The sequence below is a fragment of the Mesoplodon mirus genome, assembly GCF_964341445.2.
Source record: "Mesoplodon mirus genome assembly, chromosome: 7".
Taxonomy (NCBI): Eukaryota; Metazoa; Chordata; class Mammalia; order Artiodactyla; family Ziphiidae; genus Mesoplodon; species Mesoplodon mirus.
This window is the reverse complement of record NC_138983.1, coordinates 127,375,902-127,402,808: the sequence shown is the minus strand read 5'-3', so window position 1 is coordinate 127,402,808 and position 26,907 is coordinate 127,375,902. Positions and strand designations below refer to the sequence as shown.

Here is a 26,907-nt window from a genome sequence, read left to right as displayed (position 1 = left end):
CTTGACAGCTTCCCCCTGCTGGGAGAGTGCGCGCCGCCGCTTGAGGCAGTGTCCCCAGCCCGCCGCTCGCTCCGCATTTTGCGGTTTTGCCGGCTCTGTAAGTGCACTGGCTGAAATGCTTGTTAAGATCTAGACCTTCACCTCTTTGAGCATCAGTTTCCTCCTTTATTAAATTCGCAGGCAATGAGGGATCAAGATGAGGATCAAATGTCACGCGGTTTGTGAATTGTAACCCGCTGTGCCTAGGTGAATTACCTTCTGCCCTCATAGGACTGTTTTGAGGCCTAAATGAACCCTTGTATGTGAAATTGGTTTTTCGGCTGTAGAAGAGGAGAATTAAAGTTAGAGGTTTGTGTCTGCCACTAGATAAGGATTGTGAACTATAGTCAGTGTCTTATATTCGTTTTTGTGTCCCTCTGTCTGAGCGCATGGCATGTAATGGGCACCTAAAACATGTTTCTTAAGGAAGCTGGGAAATACTGATGGGGCAGGAATTCCAAGAACCTGGGCTTTCTCTCGTTGCCATAGTGGCAGGGTATGGCACGTAAGCTGAGCACAGCAAAGAGCCTTGAAGCCGCAGCTCTGAGCACTGAGTGATTAACGAGTGGTGTCTAAGAGACTTCATGGTACCCACCAGTCCCAACTCGGGCTAAACCAACTGTCCACGTGGAAAACTGCAGGTGTACTGTTTGTGTGCCACAGGAATCTACAAACAGGAGTGACACAGAGTCATTTGAGATAGTATGCATATGAAAAAGTGGCCATGTGGTTAGTATTTGTGAAGTTCATTTTTGCATCCTTGCCCCCCACAGCTTTTTGTTTTCAGAACATTTTACTCCTTATTCCTTCCCCGGAGTTCCCAGAGAGTAGGGCCTGTATCTTGGTTACCAGGAACCAGGTCTAACAAAGCCTGGTAGATACTCCATGTTTGGTTGAAGCAATGAATGTGGATGACTTTCCTCTTATCACCTCCTCTCCTTGGTCTTGTTGACGGGAAAGGTAGTGTCCATTTGTCTAAAGAAATAAATTAGGGGAAGGCACACAGATTGTCTGATTTCCAGCCCAGATTTCTTTCTTCTTTGTCACACAGGTATTGGAACTAGTTCAGGATCTCAGTCCGCGGGCAGAAGCACAAATGGGGAGTAGATGGGACCAGCTTTCACCTGCTGAGCGTATTCTGTACTATTCATTAGAATTTTTAGATCGTATGTTATGTCAGTTGTTAAGACTATGGATAATGTATGTTAAAGGAAGCAAAGTGAAAGCAGAGATGTGAACAGCAGACTGGCATCTTTGTTGCTGATGTGCGTGCTCCCCCTACTGTCCAATGGTAGAGGCTCAGTATCTTCCTTTGATGTCTGAACCTGGTAAGGCCCATGCGCACTGGATCTTCTTGTTGATGGGGTACACAGGCAGATAACTGCCCACCAGGGGACCCATGGCACCTCTTCAGACTTGTTGCCTTCCTTCCTTTCCTCTTTTTGACCAATACGTGTTCACTACTAACTGTTCCCGGCATTGTACTAAATACCCAGAATAGGGCTTCCCTGGTGGCCCAGTGGTTGAGAGTCCGCCTGCCGATGCAGGGGACACGGGTTCATGCCCCGGTCTGGGAAGATCCCACATGCTGCGGAGTGGCTGGGCCCGTGAGCCATGGCCGCTGAGCCTGCGCGTCCGGAGCCTGTGCTCCGCAATGGGAGAGGCCACAACAGTGAGAGGCCCGCGTACCGCAAATAAATAAATAAATAAATACCCAGAACATATACATGAAAAAGACATGGTTCTTACTCTTCAGGGAGTTTGACCACCACCATAGGGGACAAACAGCACTGACAGTATCCAGCCCTTAATTTCTTTTTTATAATTGAAGTATAGTTGATTTACAATGTTTCAGGTGTATGGCAAGGTGATTCAGCATATACATATATCTTTTTCAGATTCTTTTCCATTATAGTTATTGAATATAGTTCCCTGTGCTATACAGTAGGTCCTTGCTGTTTACCTATTTTATATATGGTAGTGTGTATCTGTTAACTCCAAATTCCCAATTTATCCCTCCCCCCTTTTCCCCTTTGATAACCATGTTTGTTTCCTATGTCTGTGAGTCTATTTCTGTTTTGTAAATAAGTTCATTTGTATCTTTTTTTAGATTCCACATATAAATGATATCATATGATATTTATCTTTCTCTGATTTACTTCACTTAGTATGATAATTTAGGTCCATCCATGTTGCTGCAAATTTTATGGCTGAGTAATATTCCATTGTGTGTGTGTGTGTGTGTGTGTGTGTATGTGTATGTCACATCTTTATCCATTCATCTGCCGATGGACATTGTTTTTTAATATTTATTTGGCTGTGGCAGGTCTTAGTTGTGGTAGGTGGGGTCTTACGTTGTGGCGCACAGGCTTCTCTCTAGTTGTGGCTTGCAGGCTCTAGAGCGCGTGGGCTCAGTAGTTGCGGTGCTTGGGCTTAGTTGCCCTGCAGCATGTGGGATCTTAGTTTCCCGACCAGGGATCGAACCCAGGTCCCCTGCATTGGAAGGCGATTCTTAACCACTGGGCCACCAGGGAAGTCCCTGTCGATGGACATTTAGTTTGCTTCCGTGTCTTGGCTATTGTAAATAGTGCTGCTATGAACATTGGGGTGCATGTATCTTTTTGAATTAGAGTTTTCGTCTTTTCTGGATACCAGTCCTTAATTTCATGTAGTGAATGATACATAACAAAGTGTTTTCACTTTTCATGGATTCTTCATAGCAACCATCTATAGAAGTATCATTATCTCTGATGAGAAACAGAGTCTCAAAGAGGTTCAGGTGATTCTCTCTGGGCAAAAACATCAAAGTCCTTTGGAAATAAAACAAGATGTCTTCAGTTCCCTAACCTTTAATTAAATGGTTTGCTAGGGTGTAAAGCTAGGCCACACTTGTCAGAACCCACACCGGGGTTTAACTTTTAGTTATGCTTGTCTGAATCCAGGAACTTCAGTATAGTGAGGAAGATAAGAAGGCTGACTACACAGAAAATGATCGAGTGTACAAATTCACTTACAGTTCTGCATACTGAGAACTGGAGTTCTGAAGAGACTAAAGATGAAGAAGCAACTGAAGTCTTTAGCTTGAAATTAAAGAGATCACAACTCAGAATCAAGAATTGCCTATCAATGCCCTTTCTTTTGCCCTTCAGCCAACTGCAGCCCATGATGTACAACAGTCATTTCCACTAGAGCAAAACAGGAACACTACTTGTTCTAGCTGCAAGCTTTTATTTTCTATCATTTCCCCCCCTCATCTGGCTCTCTGGGAAGAAACCCATTTCCTAGACTACTGGAAAGTCTGTCTTTTTTCTCTTAGCCCCTAAAAAGGCTAGCAGCAGTTTCCACTTTAGGAACAAGAAGGTCAACCTAAAATAAACTCAGAGGTCTTACAGTATAAGAGAGTCCAGGGCTCCAAGGCTACCATGAAACAGGAGAAAGAAGCAGTCAACTGATTATTGATTGTGAAAATCTAGCCTACAAAAAGAGAAATTCCCCATGAACTTGGCAAAGCACTTCATCAAGCTTTTAACACTGCAATAGTGCACATCTTTTAGTTTTATTTCTCTAGACAAAAACTAAAAACAATAAAAAAGTTAACTAATGTATATTTGGTGCTTAGGATGTCCCAAGCCCTGTGTAAAGCACTTTACTACCTTCTTTTTTTTTTTTTTTTTTTAAGTTAGGGGAACCACTAAACAGGCTCTTTTTATTTATTTATTTATTTATTTGCACAGGGCCTTAGTTGCGGCTCCAGGGCTTCTTAGTTGCAACTCACCTGCTCCTTAGTTGCGGCACACAGGCTCCTTAGTTGTGGCACACGAACTCTTAGTTGCAGCATGCACGTGGGATCTAGTTCCCTGACCAGGGATTGAACCCGGGCCCCCTACATTGGGAGTGCGGAGTCTTATCCACTGTGCCACCAGGGAAGTCCCTACCGCTTTCTTTAATTTTGACACCAACCCTGTGAGGCACATACCAGCATGCCTCTTTAAATGATGTCGAAACTGAGGCTCAGGAGAGCTAAACAACTTGCCTAGAATCACACAGGTAGGAAGTAGTGGGGTTTATAGACAAATCCAGGTCTGCAGACTCCAAAGCCCTGTATTCTGTGTGATCAGTTATTTTTTAAAGAGCACTCAAGTCCATAAATTTGTTCATAAGTCTGAGTCATTTTTCTATGTGATCATGAAGTCATAGAATTCAGAAACCCTAAAAGTCTTGCTTTCTCTCCTTGACACATAATAATCCCCATCTCAATGCAAGCTGAGAAATGTTCCTAAGCCTTTGTCTCCTCATCACCCCCCGCCTCATTTTATTAAAACTCATAATGCTGATCCAGTGGTTAAGAATCTGCCTCCCAATGCAGGGGACACGGGTTCAATCCCTGGTTGGGGAACTAAGAGCCCATGTGCCACAGGGCAACTAAGCCCGCACACTGCAACTACTGAGCCCATGCGCCACAACTACAGAGCCCGTGTGCCACAACTACAGAGCCTACATGCCATGGAGCCCGCACGCTGCAAAGAAGAGCCCGTGCACCACAACTAAGAACAACTAAGAACCGATGCAGCCAAAAATAAATAAATAAATAAATATTAAAAGAAAAAAAAACCTCATAATGCCAAGACTTTATTTTTTTTCCTTTTGGCCGTGCCACACAGCTTGCAGGATCTTAGTTCTCCAACTAGGGATCAAACCCATGCCCCCTGCAGTGGAAGCGCAGAGTCCTAACTACTGGACCACCAGGGAATTCCCACCAAGACTTTAAAAATGAATTAATATTCTAATGTTAGTAAGGATACAGGGGCTGTCATCCACTGCTGTTGGGGAGTGCATATTGGTAAACCTTTCTGGAGGGCAATTTGGCAATATGTATCAAATGCCTAAAAACCAGAATTTAAGGCCACATTTCCACTTTTATAAATTTATTTATTTATTTATTTTTGGCTGCGTTCGGTCTTTGTTGCTGTGCGTGGGCTTTCTCTAGTTGTGTTCTCTAGTTGCGGCGAGCAGGGGCTACTCTTCGTTGCGCTGCGCGGGCTTCTCATTGCGGTGGCTTCTCTTGTTGCGGAGCACGGTCTATAGGCACGCGGGCTTCAGTAGTTGTGGCTCGCAGGCTCTAGAGCACAGTCTCAGTAGTTGTGGTGCACGGGCTTAGTTGCTCCGTGGCATGTGGGATCTTCCTAGACTAGGGCTCGAACCCATGTCCCCTGCATTGGCAGGCGGATTCTCAACCACTGTGCCACAAGGGAAGCCCTCCACTTTCAGAAATTTATCCTAGGTAGATTATAAGGGATAGAGTTACATAAAAATTTATCAATAAATATGTCCATTGCAATTTTATAACAGTACAAAGAACATCTTAATTGTCAAACAGTAATTTTGGTAATTTTTAAAATTAATTAATTTATTTATTATTTTTGGCTGCGTTGGGTCTTCGTTGCTGCGCACAGGCTTTCTCTAGTTTTTGCGAGCGGAGGCTACTCTTTGTTGTGGTGCGTGGGCTTCTCATTGCAGTGGCTTCTCTTGTTGCAGAGCACGGGTTCCAGGTGTGTGGGCTTCAGTAGTTGTGGCATGCAGGCTCAGTAGTTGTGGCTCGTGGCCTGTAGAGCTCAGGCTCAGCAGTTGTGGCGCACAGGCTTAGTTGCTCCGTGGCAGGTCCAGACCAGGGATCGAACCCGTGTACCCTGCATTGGCAGGCAGATTCTTGACCACTGTGCCACCAGGTGAGTCCTTGGTAATTAAATATTGTATTTCTCTATGCTACAATTCCATAAATATAGCCACTGAAAATTCTGGAGAGGAAAAATATGACATAGGAACACGGTAAAAGAGTGTGTATCGATTATATACATACATACCGATATTATACATTATAATACTATAAGTGACTTAATCTAGAAAATGGAATTGTGAGTGGCTTTTATTCTTTTTTTGAATTTTATTTTATTTATTTTTTGTACAGCAGGTTCTTATTAGTAATCTATTTTATACATATCAGTGTATACATGTCATTCCCAATCTCCCAGTTCATCCCACCACCACCTCCTCCCCGCCCCCGCCACTTTCCCCCCCTTGGTGTCCATACGTTTGTTCTCTACATCTGTGTCTCTATTTCTGCCCTGCAAACCGGTTCATCTGTACCGTTTTTCTAGGTTCCACATATATGCGTTAACATATGATGTTTGTTTTTCTCTTTCTGACTTACTTCACTCTGTATGACAGTCTCTAGATCCATCCACGTCTCAACAAATGACCCAATTTCGTTCCTTTGTATGGCTGAGTAATATTCCATTGTATATATGTACCACTTCTTCTTTATCAATTCATCTGTCGATGGGCATTTAGGTTGCTTCCATGACCTGGCTATTGTATATAGTGCTGCAATGCACATTGGGGTGCATGTGTCTTTCTGAATTATGGTTTTCTCTGGGTATATGCCCAGTAGTGGGATTGCTGGATCATATGGTAATTGTATTTTTAGTTTTTTAAGCAACCTCCATACTATTCTCCATAGTGGCTGTATCAATTTACTTTCCCACCAACAGTGCAAGAGGGTTCCCTTTTCTCCACACCCTCTCCAGCATTTGTTGTTGTAGATTTGTGTCTCCATACAAATTTTAAGATATTTTGTTCTAGTTCTTTAAAAAATGCCACTGGTAATTTGATAGGGATTACATTGAATCTGTAGATTGCTTTGGGTAGTATAGTCATTTTCACAATATTGATTCTTCCAATCCAAGAGCATGGTATATCTCTCCATCTGTTTGTGTCATCTTTGATTTCTTTCATCAGTGTCTTATAGTTTTCTGAGTACAGGTCTTTTACCTCCTTAGGTAGGTTTATTCCTAGGTATTTTATTCTGTTTGTTGCAATGGTGAATGGGATTGTTTCCTTAATTTCTCTTTCTGATCTTTTGTTGTTAGTGTATAGAAATGCAAGAGATTTCTGTGCATTAACTTTGTATCCTGCAACTTTACCAAATTCATTGATTAGGTCTAGTAGTTTTCTGGTGGCATTTTTAGGGTTCTCTATGTATAGTATCATGTCATATGCAGACACTGACAGTTTTACTTCTTCTTTTCCAATTTGTATTCCTTTTATTTCTTTTTCTTCTCTGATTGCCATGGCTAGGACTTCCAAAACTGTGTTGAATAATAGTGGTGAGAGTGGACAACCTTGTCTTCTTCTTCATCTTAGAGGAAATGCTTTCAGTTTTTCACCATTAAGAATGATGTTTGCTGTGGGTTTGTCATATATGGCCTTTATTATATTGAGGTAGGTTCCCTCTATGCCCACTTTCTGGAGAGTTTTTTTCATAAATGGGTGTTGAATTTTGTCAAAAGCTTTTTCTGCATCTGTTGAGATGATCATATGGTTTTTCTTCTTCAATTTGTTAATATGGTGTATCACATTGATTTGCATATATTGAAGAATCCTTGCATCCCTGGGATAAATCCCACTTGATCATGGTGTATGATCCTTTTAACGTGTTGTTGGATTCTGTTTGCTAGTATTTTGTTGAGGATTTTTGCTTCTATGTTCATCAGTGATATTGGCCTGTAGTTTTATTTTTTTGTGACATCTTTGTCTGGTTTTGGTATCAGGGTGATGGTGGCCTCATAGAATGAGTTTGGGAGTGTTCCTTCCTCTGCCATTTTTTGGAAGAGTTTGAGAAGGATGGGTATTAGCTCTTCTCTAAATGTTTGATAGAATTCACCTGTGAAGCCATCTGGGCCTGGACTTTTGTTTGTTGGAAGATTTTTAATCACAGTTTCAATTTCATTCCTTGTGATTGGTCTGTTCATATTTTCTATTTCTTCCTGGTTCAGTCTTGGAAGGTTATACTTTCCTAAGAATTTGTCCATTTCTTCCAGGTTGTCCATTTTGTTGGCATAGAATTGCTTGTAGTAGTCTCCTAGGATGCTTTGTATTTCTGCGGTGTCCGTTGTAACTTCTCCTTTTTCATTTCTAATTTTTTAAATTTGAATCCACTCCCTCTTTTTCTTGACGAGTCTGGTTAATGGTTTATCAATTTTGTTTATCTTCTCAAGGAACCAGCTTTTAGTTTTATTCATCTTTGCTATTGTTTTCTTCATTTCTATTTCATTTATTTCTGCTTTGATCTTTATGATTTCTTTCCTTCTACTAACTTTGGGTTTTATTTGTTCTTCTTTCTCTATTTCCTTTAGGTGTAAAGTTAGATTGTTTATTTGAGATTTTTTTTGTTTCTTGAGGTAGGCTTGTATTGCTATGAACTACCCTCTTAGAACTGCTTTTGCTGCATCCCATAGGTTTTGGATTGTCGTGTTTTCATTGTCATATGTCTCTAGGTATTTTTTGAGTTCCTCTTTGAATTCTTCAGTGATCTCTTTGTTATTTAGTAACGTATTGTTTGGCCTCTATGTGTTTGTGTTTTTTACGTTTTTTTCCCTGTAACTGATTTCTAATCTCATAGCATTGTGGTCAGAAAAGATGCTTGATATGATTTCGATTTTCTTAAATTTACTGAGGCTTGATTTGTGACCCAAGATGTGATCTATCCTGGAGAATGTTCCATGTGCACTTGAGAAGAAAGTGTAATCTGCTGTTTTAGGATGGAATGGCCTATAAATATCGATTAAATCTGTCTGGTCTATTGTGTCATTTAAAGCTTGTGTTTCCTTATTAATTTTCTGTCTGGATGATCTGTCCATTGGTGTAAGTGAGGTGTTAAAGTCCCCCACTATTATTGTGTTACTGTCAATTTCCTCTTTTATAGCTGTTAGCATTTGCCTTATGTATTGAGGTGCTCCTATGTTGGGTGCATATATATTTATAATTTTTATATCTTCTTCTTGGATTGATCCCTTGATCATTATGTAGTGTCCTTCCTTGTCTCTTGTAACATTCTTTATTTATTTTTTATTTATTTATTTTTTTTTTTTTGCGGTATGTGGGCCTCTCACTGTTGTGGCCTCCCCCGTTGCGGAGCACAGGCTCCGGATGTGCAGGCCCAGCGGCCATGGCTCACGGGCCCAGCCGCTCCGCGGCATATGGGATCCTCCCAGACCGGGGCACGAACCCGCATCCCCTGCATCGGCAGGCGGACTCTCAACCACTGCGCCACCAGGGAGGCCCACATTCTTTATTTTAAAGTCTATTTTATCTGATATGAGTATTGCTACTCCAGCTTTCTTTTGATTTCCATTTGCATGGAATATCTTTTTCCATCCCCTCACTTTCAGTCTGTAGTGTCCCTAGGTCTGAAGTGGGTCTCTTGTAGACAGCTTATATATGCTGTCTTGTTTTTGTATCCATTCAGCGAGCCTGTGTCTTTTGGTTGGAGCATTTAATCCATTCACGTTTAAGGTAATTATCGATATGTGTGTTCCTATTACCATTTTCTTAATTGTTATGGGTTTGTTTTTGTAGGTCCTTTTCTTCTCTTGTGTTTCCCACTTAGAGAAGTTCCTTCAGTGTTTGTTGTAGAGCTGGTTTGGTGATGCTGAATTCTCTTAGCTTTTGCTTATCTGTAAAGCTTTTGCTTTCTCTGTTGAATCTGAATGAGATCCTTGCTGGGTAGAGTAACTGTGGTTGTAGGTTCTTCACTTTCATCACTTTAAATATATCGTGCCAGTCCCTTGTGGCTTGTAGAGTTTCTGCTGAAGAAATCAGCTGTTAACCTTATGGGAGTTCCCTTGTATGTTGTCATTTTTCCCTTGTTGCTTTCAATAATTTTTCTTTGTCTTTAATTTTTGTCAGCTTGATTACTATGTGTCTCGGCATGTTTCTCCTTGGGTTTATCCTTCCTGGGACTCTCTGCACTTCCTGGACTTGGGTGGCTATTTCCTTTCCCATGTTAGGAAAGTTTTCAACTATAATCTCTTCAAATATTTTCTCGGGTTCTTTCTCTCTCCTCCTTCTGGGACTCCTATAATGCGAATGTTCTTGCGTTTAATGTTGTCCCAGAGGTCTCTTAGGCTGTCTTCATTTCTTTTCAATCTTATTTCTTTTCATTCTTTTTTCTTTATTTTGTCCCACGGCAGTGAATTCCACCATTCTGTCTTCCAGGTCACTTATCCATTCTTCTGCCTCAGTTTTTCTGGTATTGATTCCTTCTAGTGTATATTTCGTTTTAGTTATTGTATTGTTCATCTCTGTTTTTTTGTTCTTTAATTCTTCTGGGTGTTTGTTCTTTAATTCTTCTAGGTCTTTGTTAAACATTTCTTGCATCTTCTCAGTCTTTGCCTCCATTCTTTTTCCGAGGTCCTGGATCACCTTCACCATCATTATTCTAAATCCTTTTTATGGAAGGTTGCCTATCTCCACTTCATTTAGTTGTTTTTCTGGGGTTTTATCCTGTTCCTTCATGTGGTACAAAGTCCTCTGCCTTTTCATTTTGTTTATCTTTCTGTGAATGTGGTTTTCGTTCCACAGGCTGCAGAATTGTAGTTCTTCTTGCTTCTGCTGTCTGCCCTCTGGTGAATGGGGCTATCTCGAGTGGTTTTTATTCTATGTTTTTCCTATGTTCCTCCAGTTTTCTTCAATAACCAGACATTTCTTTTGTAATTCTAAAAACATTTTTATAAAAATAGAAAAAAAACTACTTATCCTGGTGCTTCTCCTGCCTAAGGTTACAGTAAAATCAAACCCTCTAGTCCTTTGTGTGACACATACAAAATAATTTTTAAATTTTTTATTGAAGTATAACATGCAAACAGAAAAGTGTACATACTACAGTCCATTGAATTTTCCCAAAGCCACTGCAACCAGCATCCCAAAAGCCTGCCCTATGCCCTCTTCTTATCCTGAAAGGGTAAGCACCATCCCAACTTTATCACTGTAACTTAATTTTGCCTGTTTTTAAGCTTTATACAAGTGAAGTCATAAACTGTGTGCTCTTTGGCTTCTGGCTTCTTTCACTCAATATTGTTTCTGGGATTCATTTAAGTTGTTGAATGTAATAGTAGACCATTTGTTTTCATTGCTGTACAGAATTCCATTGTGTGAATCTACCCCTATTTATTTATCTATCTAACTATTGATGGGCATTCGGGTAGTATTCAATTTTGGGCCCTTATGAATTAAGCTATTATCAACAGTCTCTACATTTGTTAGATATACAGCTAAGAATGGGGTTGCTGGGTGACAACAAATTTTTTTAATTCTCCTGGATTATGTTCGCCATAATCAACATTGCCCTCAGCCCATAACATAACGTGCATGGTTTATTCTGTATGAATGTGCTCTGGCTAATGTGTTCATTTTAGTCTTCTGTCAGTTTGGCACATGTTCTGCAAGACGGCAACTTTCTTCCCTTGCGTTTCTACACAGCGTGGGGGAAGGGATGTAGTCCTCAAATGTTATTACAGGTTATTCTGGAGAACTAGTGGATTCAGCTGTCTTAGTTCATCTAAATCAGGTGTTTTACATTAAGAATTTCCCATTATTTTACAACTTGCCCTTGTGAAATGCTATTCTCTTCTCTGGTCAGAGAACAAAACAGGTGACTTCCCAGAGCACTTGCACCTGCTGCACATCCCAGGGGGACAGACACCCAGGTCAGGAAGCGTAGCTGCAGCAAACTGTGCTCCCACCAAGGGTATTCTGGGAGTGGGAGCTCACTTAGGAGCAGGGGAGACTGACTTTCTTACTCTTCCAATTAAGTCATTCAACAGGTTTTTAATAAGTGCATGAAACCATGAACATACTTGTTTCCCAACAGACTGACTTCTCTGAAGGAAAGGACAAGGTCGTCCCAATCTCTGGAATCCCAGCACCTAGCACAATGCTTTCAGACGACAGAGGGCCAATAAATGTTAAAATGCATACTCTGAAAGGGATGGAAAGAATCTACCCTACTGGATAGCTGGTCAAAAGTAGAGTCAGTTATTGAGAAACAAAATCTTTCTCTGTGGAACTGACATGACAACTTCTATGTTCATCAGTATGGCTAAACAACCCCCATGCTATGGAATGTTCTGTAGCAGTAAACAAGGTGAATCTTTATGTACTGGTATGGAAAATGCTCCATGATTTATTGTTAGTTACCAAAAAAAAAAAAAAGAGCAAGTTGCAAACAATCTAATTGTATAACATTTTATCATTTAGAAAAAGACAACAGCTACATGTTTCAAAACACATATATGTAAATACAGAGGAAAAGGCCTGGAATGTTACACGTCTGATAACAGCAGATACCTCAGACAGAGTAAGGTTGTGGATATTATCAAAGGGATTTAGCTTTATCTAGAATATTGGAACTTTTTCAAGATTACATTTGTGTATGGTGCTCCAGCGGTTAAGAATTTGTGCTCCCAATGCAGGGGGCGCAGGTTCCATCCCTGGTTGGGGAACTAAAATCCTGCATGCTACACAGCGTTGCCTTAAAAAAAAAAAAATTACATTTGTGTATTATTTGTGTAATTAAACCTTTTTAAGCAAATTTCTATTTCTACCAGTTTCTCTGCTACCTGAACACTGAACTGTTCTTAAAGGGAAAGAAAATCGACCTTTCCCTGGTACTGCCAGTAGGTTTATCTTCTAAGCATAGACACCAGACTCTCCCTAAGCCTCATAAAAAATGTAGGGAGGGCTTCCCTGGTGGCACAGTGGTTGAGAGTCCGCCTGCCGATGCAGGGGACACGGGTTCGTGCCCCGGTCCGGGAAGATCCCACATGCCACGGAGCGGCTGGGCCCGTGAGCCATGGCTGCTGAGCCTGCGCGTCCGGAGCCTGTGCTCCGCAACGGGAGAGGCCACAACAGTGAGAGGCCCACGTACCGCAAAAAAAAAAAAAAAAAAAAAAAAAAAAAAGTAGGGAAAGGAACAGAAAAGAGTTCCTTAACCAAGCCCTGGCTGTCATAGCCAGGGCCTTCACGAGAACCTTCTGTGAAGCAAGGCCAGGCGTCGATTTCGTGAGAGAGGCGACTGATACCACGTTTAAGAAAAGTGCGCTCATCCCAGTAAAACTGGGAAAAGAAAGTGCTCTAAGGACCGTGCATATTTCTATGGGACTGCAACGTACAGAGAGGGAAGTGAGGAGCGCCAATACCCGCCCGAGGTTCTTTAATTTAAAAAAAAAAAGGAAAGTGCACAAGCTTTAATGGAGGAGAAACAGGAGGTGGTGCATCTGTGCTTAACCAATCACAGCTTCACAAATATTAAAAGCGTCTCTTGTGTGTAGCGATTTGCAGTTTGGAATATTCCTTCTCATACAAATTAAAGAGTCCAGGCCATCTTCTGCCACGAACACAAGCGTTATCTCCGACCCATCAGCGAATATCTCTCCTTTGGTGGCTTTAGTTTCCGCAAAGAAACAAAGAGGGGTTGAGGTGCACTGAGCCAGAAGCGCAGCCATTCTCTGATTTCCAGCCAAAACCAATACCGACCAACAAGCGAGCGCCTCTTCCGCGTGCCTGCGGAGGGGATGCCGATCTTTCCTGCTCCTCGGCCGGAGCTCCCAGGTGACCAGAAGAATAGGGCCGAGCGCGGGACCGCCCGTGCGCCGACTCGCTCCACGGACCACTCACTCCCAACCCGGGGAGTCAGACAACCAGCGCCGCGACCGGAAAAGTCCCGCGAGCGCACCGGGACTGACGCTGGGCCGCGTGACGTGATCCAATCCACGGCCAGCATCGGCGGGTTTCCTCCAACTGGTTGACTGGCCCCTCCGCTGCCTCCCCGGGAGCGGTCGGAGACGGAGGAGGGGGCGGGCCTAGGACGTGGCCCAGTGGGAACGCGCGCCGCGGCGGCGGGGGGCGGGGCCGGACCCGCGGCGCAGGGCCGGGCGGCGGAGGCTCCAATGAGCGCACGCCGCGTCCGGGGCCGGCTGGTACGCGAGACGCCGCCGGGAGGTTGGTGGCTAATGTAACAGTTTGCAAACCGAGGGGAGTTGTGAAGGGCGCGGGCTTGAGGGGCGCGCTGCTGGCCTCGTGGGTCCATCGGCCGCCGCGTTTGTCCCAGAGCTGGGGCCACAGGAGCGGAGGCAAGAGGTAGCGAAGGTGGGGATGGCGATGGGGACCGGCCACCCCTCCTAGAGGAGGCAGCGTGCTAGCTCCGGGGGCGGGTCGGTAGTGGGAGTGAGGGCCGCACGAACGCCGGTGCGCTTGGCCCTGCATCTTGGTCCCCGGGGCGCCCCCACGTCTTAGGGGTGGGCCGGGACCCGTTTCCGGGAGTGGAAGCCGCCGTCTTCGGCTGGTGAGGCTTAGGTGAACTCGGGGTGCTCGGTACCCAACGGCGCGGAACCTTACCGTTCCAGGCACAGCGTCTGAGTAGGCAGCGGGGCCTGGTATGGGATGGAGAAGGGGAGCGGGCGGGACAACCCGAAGGGATGCTGAGGATGAGACAGGCCCTTCTTCCATCCCAGCCTCCCCCAACGTCACCATCTCTCAGTTCCCGTCCAGGCCCGGCCCGGCTTTCCCCGCCAGCAGGGGAGCTCCAGGTGTAGGAAGGTAGTTGAGTCCTGGGCGGGGATCCCTGGCCGCACCCCAGGTGTCTGACAGCAGGGACAGTGCTGGGGTGCGCCAGTTGCTGCCTGTGCTGTGGACGGAAGGCCCTGGTCTCCTTTCTCCTGTCCTGTTACGTTTATTTTGGGATGTGGTAGCTGGCGGCCAGGATCTCTGCTGTTTCACCTGGGCCTTTGTGTGGGCACTTCTGAGGATGCTGAGAGTGCTTGGTTCTCATTGAGAGGGAGGGGATGGGATGTAGACTGCTCTGCCCTGGGTTAGGAGGGAGTAGGTATGAATCTTAAAGCTTCTCTGTTCTGGATGAGGTTCTGCCTCCTTCACTCAGGGCATCCAGTTACAAGTGTTGTTTTTCTCCTCCCCCAGAGACACAATGGCAGCCACCGTCAGGAGGCAGAGGCCGAGGACGCTAGCCTGTTGGGCCTTGATGGCTGTGCTCTTGGCAGACCTGTTGGCGCTGAGTGGTGTGTACCCCAACAGAGGCATCAAAAGAAATATAAACGAGTGAATGTTGGATGATACATGGTGGGAAGGGGGAAAGAAGCTGGTGGTGGGAAACTCTGGACTCTTAGGTTGCCAGACCCAGACCTTTTTCTTTGTCCATTGCTGTCTTACTTTCTCCATGGAAGGCAGTGTGCTTTGATTAGCGGGGCCTCAGGAAGTGAGGGAAGAGGGGCTAATTGACAAATCTGTTTCCCCTTCAGACACGCTGGCAGTGATGTCTGTGGACCTGGGCAGTGAGTCAATGAAGGTGGCCATTGTCAAGCCTGGAGTGCCCATGGAGATTGTCTTGAACAAGTGAGGGCGGCCGCAGGGTCGGGTGGGGAAAGGGAGTCTGCGGCCTAAGCCACAGTGTGTTCTTCGTTGTGCCCTCGGCAGACTTTGGTGTCTGCACGATTGATTGTATGTGGGGTGTTGAGGCGCCTGAGAACACACGCTGCCATAGACACCTGGTCCCATTGTCTCTTTTCCACAGGGAATCCCGGAGGAAAACCCCAGTGACTGTGACCCTGAAAGAAAATGAAAGATTCTTTGGAGACAGTGCAGCAAGCATGGTGAGCTAGCGGCCCGCCCCCTTCCCAGGAGCAGTGGGCAGAGGAGAGGAGGTCACAGACCCCAGAGTCTGTTCCCTGATCGATCTCTGAGGTAGGAGGTAGGTGATGGCCAGCTTGGGAGCCTAATACTCTGCTTCTTCTTTACCTCCTCTCAGGCCATCAAGAATCCAAAGGCTACGCTGCGATACTTCCAGCACCTCCTGGGGAAGCAGAAGAATAACCCCCACGTGGCCCTTTACAGAGCTCGTTTCCCCGAGCATGAGCTGGGTTTCGACCCAGAGAGGCAGACTGTGTACTTCCAAATCAGCCCGTGAGTGCCCTGCTGGGAAGGGTGGGCTCAGCGGGCCTGATGGGGTCCCCATTGGCATGTGCTCACCATTGTGCTTGCCTCGATGCCTGGCTTTCCTTGCCTCTAACTGCTTCCTTCCCCCAGGCAGCTGCAGTTCTCACCTGAGGAGGTCCTCAGCATGCTTCTCAATTACTCCCGTTCTCTGGCTGAAGATTTTGCAGGTGAGCGGCCAAGATGGGGCCAGTGGTAGCCAGGTTCCCTAGGGACTCAAATGGAGGTAGTTTTGCCTCCCAGGGAATATTTGGCAACGTCTGATGACATTTTTGGTTGTCACAACTGGGGAGCTACTGCTACTGGCATCTACCAAGTAGAAGCCAGGGGTGCTGCCAGACATCCTAGACTGCACAGGCCCGCCCCCCAAACCAAAGAATTATCTGGCCCAGAGACTTCCCTGGCAGTCCAGTGGTTAAGACTCCATGCTTCTACTGCAGGCGGCACGGGTTTGATCCCTGGCGGGGGAACTAAGGTCCCGCATGCCTCACAGTGCCACCAAGAAAAAAAGAGAGAGAGAGACTTATCTGGCCCAAAACATCAATTGTGCTGAGAATGGGAAACCCTCCTCTAAGGTATGAAGCTGGTGGAAACTCTGTTCTGTTGTCCCCTGTAGAGCAGCCCATCAAGGATGCAGTGATCACCGTGCCAGCCTTCTTCAATCAGGCTGAGCGCCGAGCTGTGCTGCAGGCTGCGCACATGGCTGGCCTCAAAGTGCTGCAGCTCATCAACGACAACACTGCCACTGCCCTCAGCTATGGAGTCTTCCGCCGGAAAGATATCAACAGCACTGCCCAGGTGAGCCGGGGAGGAACTGCTGACCAGACTCGCAGGGTGGCTGAGTCTGATGATGGAGGCCATTTGGCTCATTTTGCATCTTGTTTCCATGGCTGGCCTTGGAGCTGTTTGGCTTTCACTTGAGAGTTGGTACAGCCCCTTGCAGGCAGGGAGGCAGGCACCCGGGAGTTGAATAAGGTTCCTGTGACAGTGGCCTTGATGTCTCTACAGAATATCATGTTCTATGACATGGGTGCAGGCAGCACCGTGTGCACCATCGTGACCTACCAGACAGTGAAGACGAAGGACGCAGGGATGCAGCCACAGCTGCAGATCCGGGGAGTGGGGTAAGTGGGTGCTGGGAGGAGGGCTGCTTGCTGAGATACCCTCGGGTCAGGGGTTTCTTCTCAGAGGGGCAGCTGCCTCACTTTCTTGCTCCCTGCAGGAAAGCTCTCCTGGTTAAAGCATCAGTCATCATAGGGTACCTCTCCCGAAGAGCAAGGGGTAGATGGAAGTTGGGGGAGGACAGCTTGGGAAAACTGAAGGGCAGGGAACGTCCCAGGCTGCTTCTGAGGAAATCCACGAGGCCATAGGCCATACGTGGAGTGTCAGGTTCAATTATTTTTTTGTTCTTGTCATTCCCAGTTTACTTATCACTGGCGTTATCTTATTTCACGAACCCATCCTTTCCTGTCCATCTTTACCGCTTCTATGCTAGTCCAAACCACCATCGCCTCTTACCTGCAGAATTGAAGATCTCCCCGCTGCCAGTGTGGCCTCCCTCCAGTTCTTTCTCCGCATCTCAGCCAGAGGGTTCTTTTCAAAATGCCAACCTGACTGTATCTCGTTTCTTTAAAAACCCTACAGTGGTTTCAAACCTTTGCCTTGGCCTATGAGGCTGTGCCTCTGTGCTCCCGGGCTCCTCCTGCTTGGCCTTGACCCTGAACCTCTTGCTCTTTGAGCTCCAGCCACCCTTGCCCTCCATGGATCTTACACACCGCACTCTCTCTCACCTCACAGTTTTTATGCATGCTTTTCCCTCTGTCTAGAATCTGTCTAGAATGTTCTTTCCTCTTCACCTAGTTAACCTCAACTCATCCTTCAGGTTTCAGCTCAAGCATCACTTATTCACAGAACTTTTCCTGACCTCTCTAAATAGCTGACATTTTCCATATATATGTTTAGTGGTGTTGTTTGTCTCTCTGTTATAACACATAGGTTGGTTAAAATTTCACATTTATATGATTATCTGGTTGCTGGATTATAAACTCTTTGACAACAGGGGGCTTGTCTTGTCTTTTCCTTCTCACAGTTGCATCTTCAGAGACAAATACATAGTTTGATGCCCAGTAGGTACAGTTGAACGAATGGGCAGATGCCTGTCGCTGTGAGGTGTCAGCCATGTGGGTGAAGGCCAGGTTCTGTGCAGATGAAGCAGCCCTGTGTGTTCCTCATGCTTTTCCCTATTCCCTTTCCCGCACAGGTTTGACCGCACCCTGGGGGGCCTGGAGATGGAGCTCCGGCTGCGTGAGCACCTGGCCGGGATTTTCAACGAGCAGCGCAAGGGCCAGAGAGCGAAGGACGTGCGGGAGAACCCCCGCGCTATGGCCAAGCTGCTGCGTGAGGCCAATCGACTCAAGACCGTCCTGAGTGCCAATGCTGATCACATGGCCCAGGTGCTCACATGCGGCTGCTTGAGGGCACATATTCCCCACCCAGAGGGTGGAGGATCGCGCCACCCTGAGCTAGACTCCCTGTGCCTGGTGTGGCGCATCCCTTCTTCCTGTGCTTCCTTCCATCCTCCCGAAGTCCTGTTCCCTTGGTGTCTGACCTGCTCACTCAGAGAGCAGGACCTGGGTGAGAACTCTGACCCTCCTCATCCTCCCGCAGATCGAGGGCCTGATGGACGATGTGGATTTCAAGGCGAAGGTGACTCGGGCGGAGTTTGAAGAGCTGTGTGCAGACCTGTTTGAGCGGGTGCCTGGGCCCGTGCAGCAGGCCCTGCAGAGTGCCGAGATGAAGCTGGTGAGGGGGTCGTCGAGGAGGGCATGGCCGGGAGGCAGGTGGGATAGAAAGTGATGAGGTGGCAGGAAGGAGGGAGCAGGAACGTCAGGGAGGAGTCAGTGCTGAGGAGGAGGGTTAACGCGTGCTGACCCATCTGCCATTCTTTCTCCCCCTGCAGGATGAGATTGAGCAGGTCATCCTAGTGGGTGGGGCCACTCGGGTGCCCAAAGTTCAGGAGGTGCTGCTGAAGGCTGTGGGCAAGTGAGTGTGGGGAACTGGAGGGCTGAGGGGAGGCGGGCCAGGCTGGGAGCTGCAGGTGGATGGTGCTGAGGCTCAGGATGCTCACAGGGAGGAGCTGGGCAAGAACATCAACGCCGATGAAGCTGCCGCCATGGGGGCTGTGTACCAGGCAGCAGCGCTCAGCAAAGCCTTCAAGGTGAAGCCGTTTGTGGTCCGAGACGCGGTGATCTACCCCATCCTGGTGAGTAAGCCTGTCTGGTGGGGTGACGGGCTCCCTTTACCTCTCCCAGGGCCGCCTCCACTGTCTCCTCTAGACTGTCCGTCTGTCTTCCTGCCATTGTGTTCCCTGCCCTTCTTCCCCGAGACCCTCCTCTGCTTCTCCAGCGTACCTCCCCTCTGCCTGCTGTGTAGGTGGAGTTCACGAGGGAAGTGGAGGAGGAGCCTGGAGTTCGCAGCCTGAAGCGCAATAAGCGCGTCCTCTTCTGCCGGATGGGGCCCTACCCTCAACGCAAAGTCATCACCTTTAACCGCTACAACCATGACTTCAACTTCCACATCAACTATGGTGACCTGGGCTTCCTGGGGCCTGAGGATCTTCGGTGAGGGGATGGGGCAGGGAGAGGGCTCCAGGGAGGGAGGGTTTGGGGTCTGAGGGTGACACAGGGGAAGCAGGCTGTGGGCTTGGTCTTGGGGTTGGGCTGAGCGTCTCCTCCGGGAGGAGCTTCCGTCCCGAGGGTGTCCTCGGGGAGGGCCCCACATCTCGTGCTGGGAGGCTGTGTAGGCTAGAGCTGGGGGGGCTCCCCTTAACGGCTCTCTCCTCCCCACCCAGGGTATTTGGCTCCCAGAATCTGACCACGGTGAAGCTAAAAGGTGTGGGTGAGAGCTTCAAGAAGTATCCCGACTATGAGTCAAAGGGTATCAAGGCTCATTTCAACCTGGATGAGAGTGGCGTGCTCAGCCTAGACAGGGTGAGAGCAGGAGACACCGTGTGCAGGGCGGGGGCCCAGGCCCCAGCAGCCTTTTCCAGAGCAGTTCCTCATGGTATTAGAACGTGATAAACGAAACGGGTTCTGGAGTTGGGTAAACCTTAGGTTAAACAAAGCTAACCGGGGACCCGGTATGGGCCATCTCAGAGCCTGTAAATGCTCGTGGATGTTATAAGTTTCAGGATCTGTAGAATGGTTGAGGAACCTGTTTTTTTTTTTTTTTTTTTTTTTTGCGGTATGCGGGCCTCTCACTGTCGTGGCCTCTCCCGTTGTGGAGCACAGGCTCCGGAGGCACAGGCTCAGCAGCCATGGCTCACGGACCTAGCTGCTCCGCGGCATGTGGGGTCTTCCCGGACCGGGGCACGAACCTGTGTCGCCTGCATCGGCAGGCGGACTCTCAACCACTGGCGCCACCAGGGAAGCCCTAGGAACCTGTTTTTAAAGAACGGTTCTGGGGGTTAATATCTTTTAGAACATACGGGGGCAGTAACGGCCCATTCGGTGGAGTGGAGAAGTGTGAGGGTGGGTGGAGGAGGAGCTACGGTCCCCTCCTGAAAGGGCTCATAATCAACAGGGCTGGCGGTGACTCCATCCAAGAGCCTGTAGAAAGAAGGAGGCTGGTGAGAGAACAGGCCGGCACACCTGGAAGTCACTTGGATGTGCCTAAGCAGTCACCCGCCAGGCAGGATGTTTGTGGGGAAAAGGTGGCTTAGCGTGTGCATTTCTTCACCTCGGATCCCTGTCTTCAGGTGGAGTCTGTGTTTGAGACGCTGGTGGAGGACAGCCCAGAAGAGGAATCTACTCTGACCAGTAAGATGAGTGTGCACACACGTGTATGTGTTTGTGTGTGTGTGAGAGGGTGTACTTGTGTGCGTTTCGGGGAGGTGGGCGGGCCATGCCCTTAGGGTCGGGGGTGGAGTCAGCGCTGTGGTCCCCTTTAAGTCTTTGGGTTTTCTTCTTTCTAGAGCTTGGCAACACCATCTCCAGCCTGTTTGGAGGTGGCACCACACAAGATACTAAAGAGAATGGTACTGACACTGTCCAGGTAAGGCCAGGATGGAGCCAAGGGAGCATGGAGGATGGTGCGTGGGACCAGGCGGAGGCAGCAAGGACAGGGGGTTGGAGTGGGCATCTCAGCTGCCTAGGATGTGATAGACCTACCCCTCGTCTCAGCCCAGGCCGAGTTCACCACACCCTCCTCCGGACTCTGAGCTGTCCCTGTGCTTGAGCTCTGAGGCCCACCCTCATCTCCAAACGCTTTTCCTTTGTCCAGCTAGACTGCTGCAGTCCAGATGCGTGCTGCCGATTTCCATACAGTCGTCCTCTGTCTCCCCTCAGCTGTGTCATGGGCGGTGAGCCCCTCAAAGCAGAGCCATGGGGACCTGGCATTGCTGAGCCAGTCCTGATCCGTAGGCTCTGCTAGTGACTATTGGGGGTGGGCGTGTCTGTGATTGTTTCCCAGGAGGAGGAGGAGGGACCTGCTGAGGGGAGCAAGGCTGAGCCTGGAGAGCAAGCAGAGCTCAGGGAGGAAGCTGAGGCCCCAGCAGAGGACACCTCTCCACCCCCACCCCCTGAGCCTAAGGGGGATGCAGCCCCTGAGGGAGAAAAGGCTGCAGAGAAAGACAACGGGGAAAAGCCCGAGGCCCAGGTGAGCTCTAGGCAGAGTGAGGCCAGCCTGGACCCAGAGGCTAAGGGGACAGGTGCCTGCTTTGCTTCTTGGCCCCCAGAGCCCTGCCTGTGGAGGATAGAAGGGCCAGCACTTTCCCTGACACCTTGGTCTCTTCACCCCAGAAGCCAAGTGAGAAGGGCGAGGCAGGGGCTGAGGGTGTCCCTCCAGCCCCGGAGGAAGAAAAGAAGCAGAAGCCGGCCCGGAAGCAGAGAATGGTGGAGGAGATTGGGGTGGAGCTGGTAGTCCTGGACCTGCCTGACTTGCGCCAGGATGAGCTGGCCCGCTTGGCCCAGAAGTGAGTAAAGGCTGCAAGTGCGTGGAGGGTGCCCAGGGTGTGTGGAATGGGGCCCCTCATGCCTGCCGCCCCTGTCCACAGACTCCAGGACCTGACGCTCCGGGACCTAGAGAAGCAGGAACGGGAAAAAGCAGCCAACAGCTTGGAAGCATTCATCTTTGAGACACAGGTTGGTCGGCTGGGAAGCACACCTGCCCCAGGCACTGTGTCTGGGGCTGGGGAGCAGGGAGGGGGTCCTGCTCCATGAGCCTTGCCCCCAGGGCCTGCTGCATGCTTGCGCACTTGTGCACCTCCCCAGGACAAGCTGTACCAGCCTGAGTATCAGGAAGTGTCCACTGAGGAGCAGCGTGAAGACATCTCTGGGAGACTCCATGCCGTGTCCAGCTGGCTGGAGGATGAGGGCTTTGGGGCCACCACAGTGGTGAGGGACCTCCCAGGACATGGCGGGCCGGATGGGAAAGGGAGGAGAGCTGGGGTGCGAGGCCATGATGAAGGATGCACGGCTGGCTCTAGGGCTAACATGTCGTCCCCTCAACCCGTCTGCCCTCTCCCTCCCCCACATCCATCAGATGTTGAAGGAGAAGCTGGCCGAGCTGAGGAAGCTGTGCCAAGGCTTGTTTTTTCGGGTGGAAGAGCGCAAGAAGTGGCCCGAACGGCTGTCTGCCCTCGATAACCTCCTCAACCATTCCAGCATGTTCCTCACGTGAGCGGCCCCTTCGCTTTTCTTCCTCATTCAGTCCCGCCCTGTCCCTCCTGGACTGATGGTCTCCTCTCTGGCTGCAGGGGGGCCCGACTCATCCCAGAGATGGACCAGATCTTCACGGAGGTGGAGATGACAACGTTAGAGAAAGTCATCAATGAGACCTGGGTAATCCCCGTGTAAATACTTAACTGGAGACTTACCTGGCGAGGTGGGCTGTCCTAGGCAGCGAGGGAGATGCAGAGAAACGGAGAGCTGGCAGCTTCTGCCTCCGGGCTTGGCAGCTAATCTGGAAGGAAGAAGATGGTTGCGTTTGAGGCCGTGTCGGATTAGTCCCAGACTAGGGTCATAGCCATGAGTCGTCAATCAGACGAGCAGCAGAGCCCATCCCCGTGAGGTTAGAGAAGCTGCTTTGAGGAGCTGGGACTTGAGCTGGATGCAGAAAGTGGGCCAGGGTTTGGGGAGGTGAGAATGACTTGTCATGAGAAGCAGAAACTGTTTTGGATTTGGGGACTCTTTTTTTTGAACCAGAGCTCAGAAGTGGAGAGATAAGGAGAAAATAATTAAGACGTTCAGCTGTAGTTAGTCCATAGTAATAGGATGTAAGCCAGAAATGTGTAGTTTGGGACTCCCATGTGGAGAGTCTCGAATGCCATTCTGAGGGGTCTGCTTACTTCTGGGGCTGACGGCCAGGGGCAGCAGTGATTAGGGGTCTGAGGGAAGAGCCTGAGGTTGGTTGGGGGGTGTATTTCACCTGGGACAGAGGTGTCTGCCATCTCCGTGGCTGGCTCTGAGCCTGTCCTCGCCCACAGGCCTGGAAGAATGCAACTGTGGCCGAGCAGGCCAAGCTTCCTGCCACAGAGAAGCCCGTGTTGCTCTCCAAAGACATCGAGGCCAAGATGATGGCCCTGGACCGAGAGGTGCAGTATCTGCTCAATAAGGCCAAGTTTGCCAAGCCCCGGCCCCGGCCCAAGGACAAGAATGGGACCCGGGCAGAGCCTCCCCTCAATGCCAGTGCCAGTGACCAGGGGGACAAGGTCATCCCTCCAGCAGGTGAGGGCAGGGTGCCTGGTTCCAGGTGCTACTGGGCAGCAAGAAGCTTTCCTTTCCCTCCCGGGACTACATCTTCCTCCTGGTTTCCCTCCAGGCCAGACTGAAGATGAAAAGCCCATCTCAGAGCCTGAGCAAGAGACTCGTGAGTTGGGGAAACTGATTGGGAATATGGGCGTCGTTTAGCTGAGGGGTCGGCAAACTGGCAGGTACAGCCTCTTTGCAGACGGCCCGTGAGCTATGAACGGCCTTAGAAGGTTATTTCCAAAAACGAAATAAGGAAAGAGACCTAGTGTGGCTCACAAATCCTAAAATATTTACTATCCGGCTCTTTGCAGAAAAAGTTTGCCATCCCCTCCGTTAGCCCCTTCCTTCCTTTGCAGACACTAACCCATTCCTTCCCGAAAGCAGGATCTGAACCGGCGGACTCTGAACCTCTGGAGTTAGGGGGTCCCGTGGCAGGTGAGGGCAGAGTGGGAGATGGGGGGCACCGGGAAGCCTAGCAGGGTCTGGGGGGAGATGCCTGCCCAGAACTGGGCCCGTTACCTCCATCTCACCTGCTTTTGTTCCTTTGCTGTCCCCCAACTCCCACCAGAATCTGAACAGAAGGAGCAGCCTACAGGACAGAAGCCAACTTTGAAGAATGATGAACTATAACCCCCACCTCCCAGTTCCCCACTCGTCCCCGCCCCCTTCTCTTACCACCTCTATTTATTAAACACCAAGGGCTGGTGGAGGGGTTGGTCCCACCCTCAGAGGCTTAAGCTCCTCTTCTCACCTGTGATTGGAGGTGTGGAGAAGGGGGAGGAAGGCACAGCTCACCAGTTCTGGAGTAGTTCTGTGGTTAAAACTGAAATTGTTCCGTTCCCCAATCACACCTGGTTCCCTACCCATCCAGGCCCTAGTTTGGGAAAAATCACTATTAGGTCTTAATTCTTCGCCTGTGGGTAGGTGAGAGGATGGCCATGGGTAGTTGGTTGAGAGACCTGGTAGTGGGAAGGGTGTCCTGGCTTATTAGAGGGTCTCCAGTCTTTTCTGGTCAACCTTCCCTCCCTCCCTCTTCCACCATGAGATCAATGCCACACAGGCCAGTGTCTGCAGAGCCTTGGTTACCAGGTTTGATTTCTGAGCACCTGTCTGCTCTTGCCTCCTCCAGGGTTTTTTCTCTAAAAACCCCCACCCCCATGCCTCCTCCCCGTGGGTCTCCTTGGCTTCCTCTTGCAAGTTGGGCAGTCCTCTGCCTCTAGGCCAGAGCCCTTCCATCTGGACTGCCTAAGTCAATCTAGGTTGACTCCCACCCACACGTACAACCCCCGGTGGCCAGAGTAGGCAGGGAGAAAGTGAAGAAGGGAATCCAGCTGCCTCTCCAGGGAGTGAGGTGTGTGAAAACCCTGTAGCTCCCCAACCTGTGGACTCTTGGGCCTAGGAAAGCTGTGTGCAGTGGCTGGCACAGGATGCCAGCGTCCTGCAAGCACTGTTGAAAACTGTGTCTTTCTAGTAGCCTGGTACTCCGTGGCCCTTTGACTTCCTGCCCCCATTCTCTCCGCTCCTGTTCTGCCCTCTCAGACAGAGCCTTTCCCTCACTTCCTGGCCCCCTGGGCTGACCAAAATGTGCTTTCTACTGTGAGCCCCTGTCCTAAGACCCTGGGGGCAGGAGAGACCATGGCGTGAATGTAAAAATGCCACCTCGCTCTATTGGAGGCAGGCCTTGGCGGGGGAAGGAAGAGGGTACAGGCTGGCCTTTCTTATTAATGTGTTGCTCTGCTGGGATGGGGGCCCTTTACCCACCACACCGGTGTTGGGCAGCCTGCCCTCCAGGATCCCATCTGTAGCAGGGGCCAGGGCTGCCGCCCCAACTTCCAGGGCAAGGGGGAGCCTGCTTGTGTCTGTCTCTTGTGTTTTTTTCCTCTGTTTTTTTTTCTTTTTTTTGCCACATTGGCAGAAATGTGACCCAAGTGTCCTACCCTGTCCTGTTTGTTTGAGTTGTTTCACTAGCAGTTGAGGCTGGTTGGACAGCTTTGAGTCAAGTTGTACTTTGCTCCATTGTTAATTGAAAAGCTGTTTCAATAAAATATTCTTTTCTACAGTTTTTTGTGCTGTGAATTTTTAAAAATATGTTTATTTTTTGAATATAAATAATGCATGTTTATAATGGAAAATTTGGAAGGTAGAAGTTTGAATAACAAAATTGCCTATAATACTACCACCGAAACGTCATTAACATTTTGGACTTAGTTGAGATTCATGTATGTAATTTTTCTTCATGAGAACAGAACTGTGGTTTTATTTTTCCCCTGACATCATTTGGATCCTTATATTCCAGCTATTTTTAGGTAATAATCCATTTTTAAGGTAACAACCTCATTTTACAAATAAGAAATCAGCAGTTCATAGAGGTTCAGAGGTCCAAGGAATCAGAGGTGTTAGGTGACTCAGCTAGGTTTGAACTTAATTCTGACCCAATAACCCTTGCGTTATTACCCTGATACAAGAATGTGTTGCTAGAGCTTCATTACTCGTAGCACAGTTAATTTGGGTTGTTCATCAGTTGTAATGGAGCCATGTTTTACCAAAGGAAAATCACTGTAATCATTAATTATTATTATTATTAACAACAGCCTCAGTCTTTTTTTTTTTTTTTTTTTTTTGGTTGCACCGGGTCTTAGTTGAGGCAGGTGGGTTCCTTAGTTGTGCAAGCTCTTAGTTGTGGCATGCACGTGGGATCTAGTTCCCTGACCAGGGATCAAACCTGGGTCCCCTGTAGTGGGAGCGTGGGGTCTTATCCACTGTGCCACCAGGGAAGTCCCTAGTCATTAATCATTCACATGTCTAAGCAGTTGAATAAAAAAATGACCATGAAGTTTATGTTTTTCTCTAAAGGGTGAACAATTCAGACAAGTTTTGAACCTGCAAGTCTCTGTTTCCCAATAGACTTTTTTTTTTTTTTTTAAAGAACTAGACAGGGTCTTTTTCTTTTTTTGGGGGGTGGGTGGGTGGGTAGGAGTTTATTAATTAATTTATTTATTTTTGCTGTGTTGGGTCTTCGTTTCTGTGCGAGGGCTTTCTCTAGTTGTGGCAAGCGGGGGCCACTCTTCATCGCGGTGCGCGGGCCTCTCACTATCGCGGCCTCTCTTACTGCGGAGCACAAGCTCCAGATGCGCAGGCTCAGTAGTTGTGGCTCACGGGCCTAGTTGCTCCGTGGCATGTGGGATCTTCCCAGACCAGGGCTCGAACCCGTGTCCCCTAGCATTAGCAGGCAGATTCTCAACCACTGCGCCACCAGGGAAGCCCCCAATAGACTTTTTTT

The 26,907-nt window shown here is 48.5% G+C and overlaps 1 protein-coding gene across 4 annotated transcripts; it reads left to right on the top strand.

Moving 5' to 3' along the window:
* The first annotated feature begins 22 nt into the window (after positions 1-22).
* On the top strand, positions 23-25,686 carry HYOU1 (hypoxia up-regulated 1). Of its 4 annotated transcripts, none has more exons than XM_082626382.1 (26): positions 23-97; positions 14,851-14,948; positions 15,189-15,282; positions 15,461-15,539; positions 15,695-15,849; positions 15,973-16,049; positions 16,496-16,677; positions 16,888-17,003; positions 18,140-18,332; positions 18,547-18,681; positions 18,839-18,921; positions 19,009-19,141; positions 19,312-19,499; positions 19,730-19,868; positions 20,636-20,696; positions 20,852-20,931; positions 21,349-21,534; positions 21,678-21,850; positions 21,932-22,019; positions 22,149-22,271; positions 22,420-22,553; positions 22,634-22,718; positions 23,363-23,603; positions 23,698-23,745; positions 24,012-24,062; positions 24,196-25,686. In XM_082626382.1, exons 2-26 carry the CDS (start codon positions 14,858-14,860, stop codon positions 24,255-24,257), a joined length of 2,997 nt encoding a protein of 998 aa, XP_082482508.1. In that variant the 5' UTR covers positions 23-97; positions 14,851-14,857; the 3' UTR covers positions 24,258-25,686. The 4 variants fall into 4 exon arrangements, with proteins under 4 accessions (XP_082482508.1, XP_082482509.1, XP_082482506.1 ...); XM_082626383.1 differs by lacking the exon at positions 23-97 and adding an exon at positions 13,784-13,875; XM_082626380.1 differs by lacking the exon at positions 23-97 and adding an exon at positions 13,882-14,013.
* Positions 25,687-26,907: the final 1,221 nt, after the last annotated feature.

Bases quoted from the DNA above. Each gene is read 5' to 3' on its own strand.
- HYOU1 (XM_082626382.1), top strand. From the start codon at position 14,858: ATGGCAGCCACCGTCAGGAGGCAGAGGCCGAGGACGCTAGCCTGTTGG. The intron at 17,004-18,139 runs GTAAGTGGGTGC...TTTCCCGCACAG, and splicing joins CTGCAGATCCGGGGAGTGGG to GTTTGACCGCACCCTGGGGG. The intron at 19,500-19,729 runs GTGAGGGGATGG...CTCCCCACCCAG, and splicing joins CTGGGGCCTGAGGATCTTCG to GGTATTTGGCTCCCAGAATC.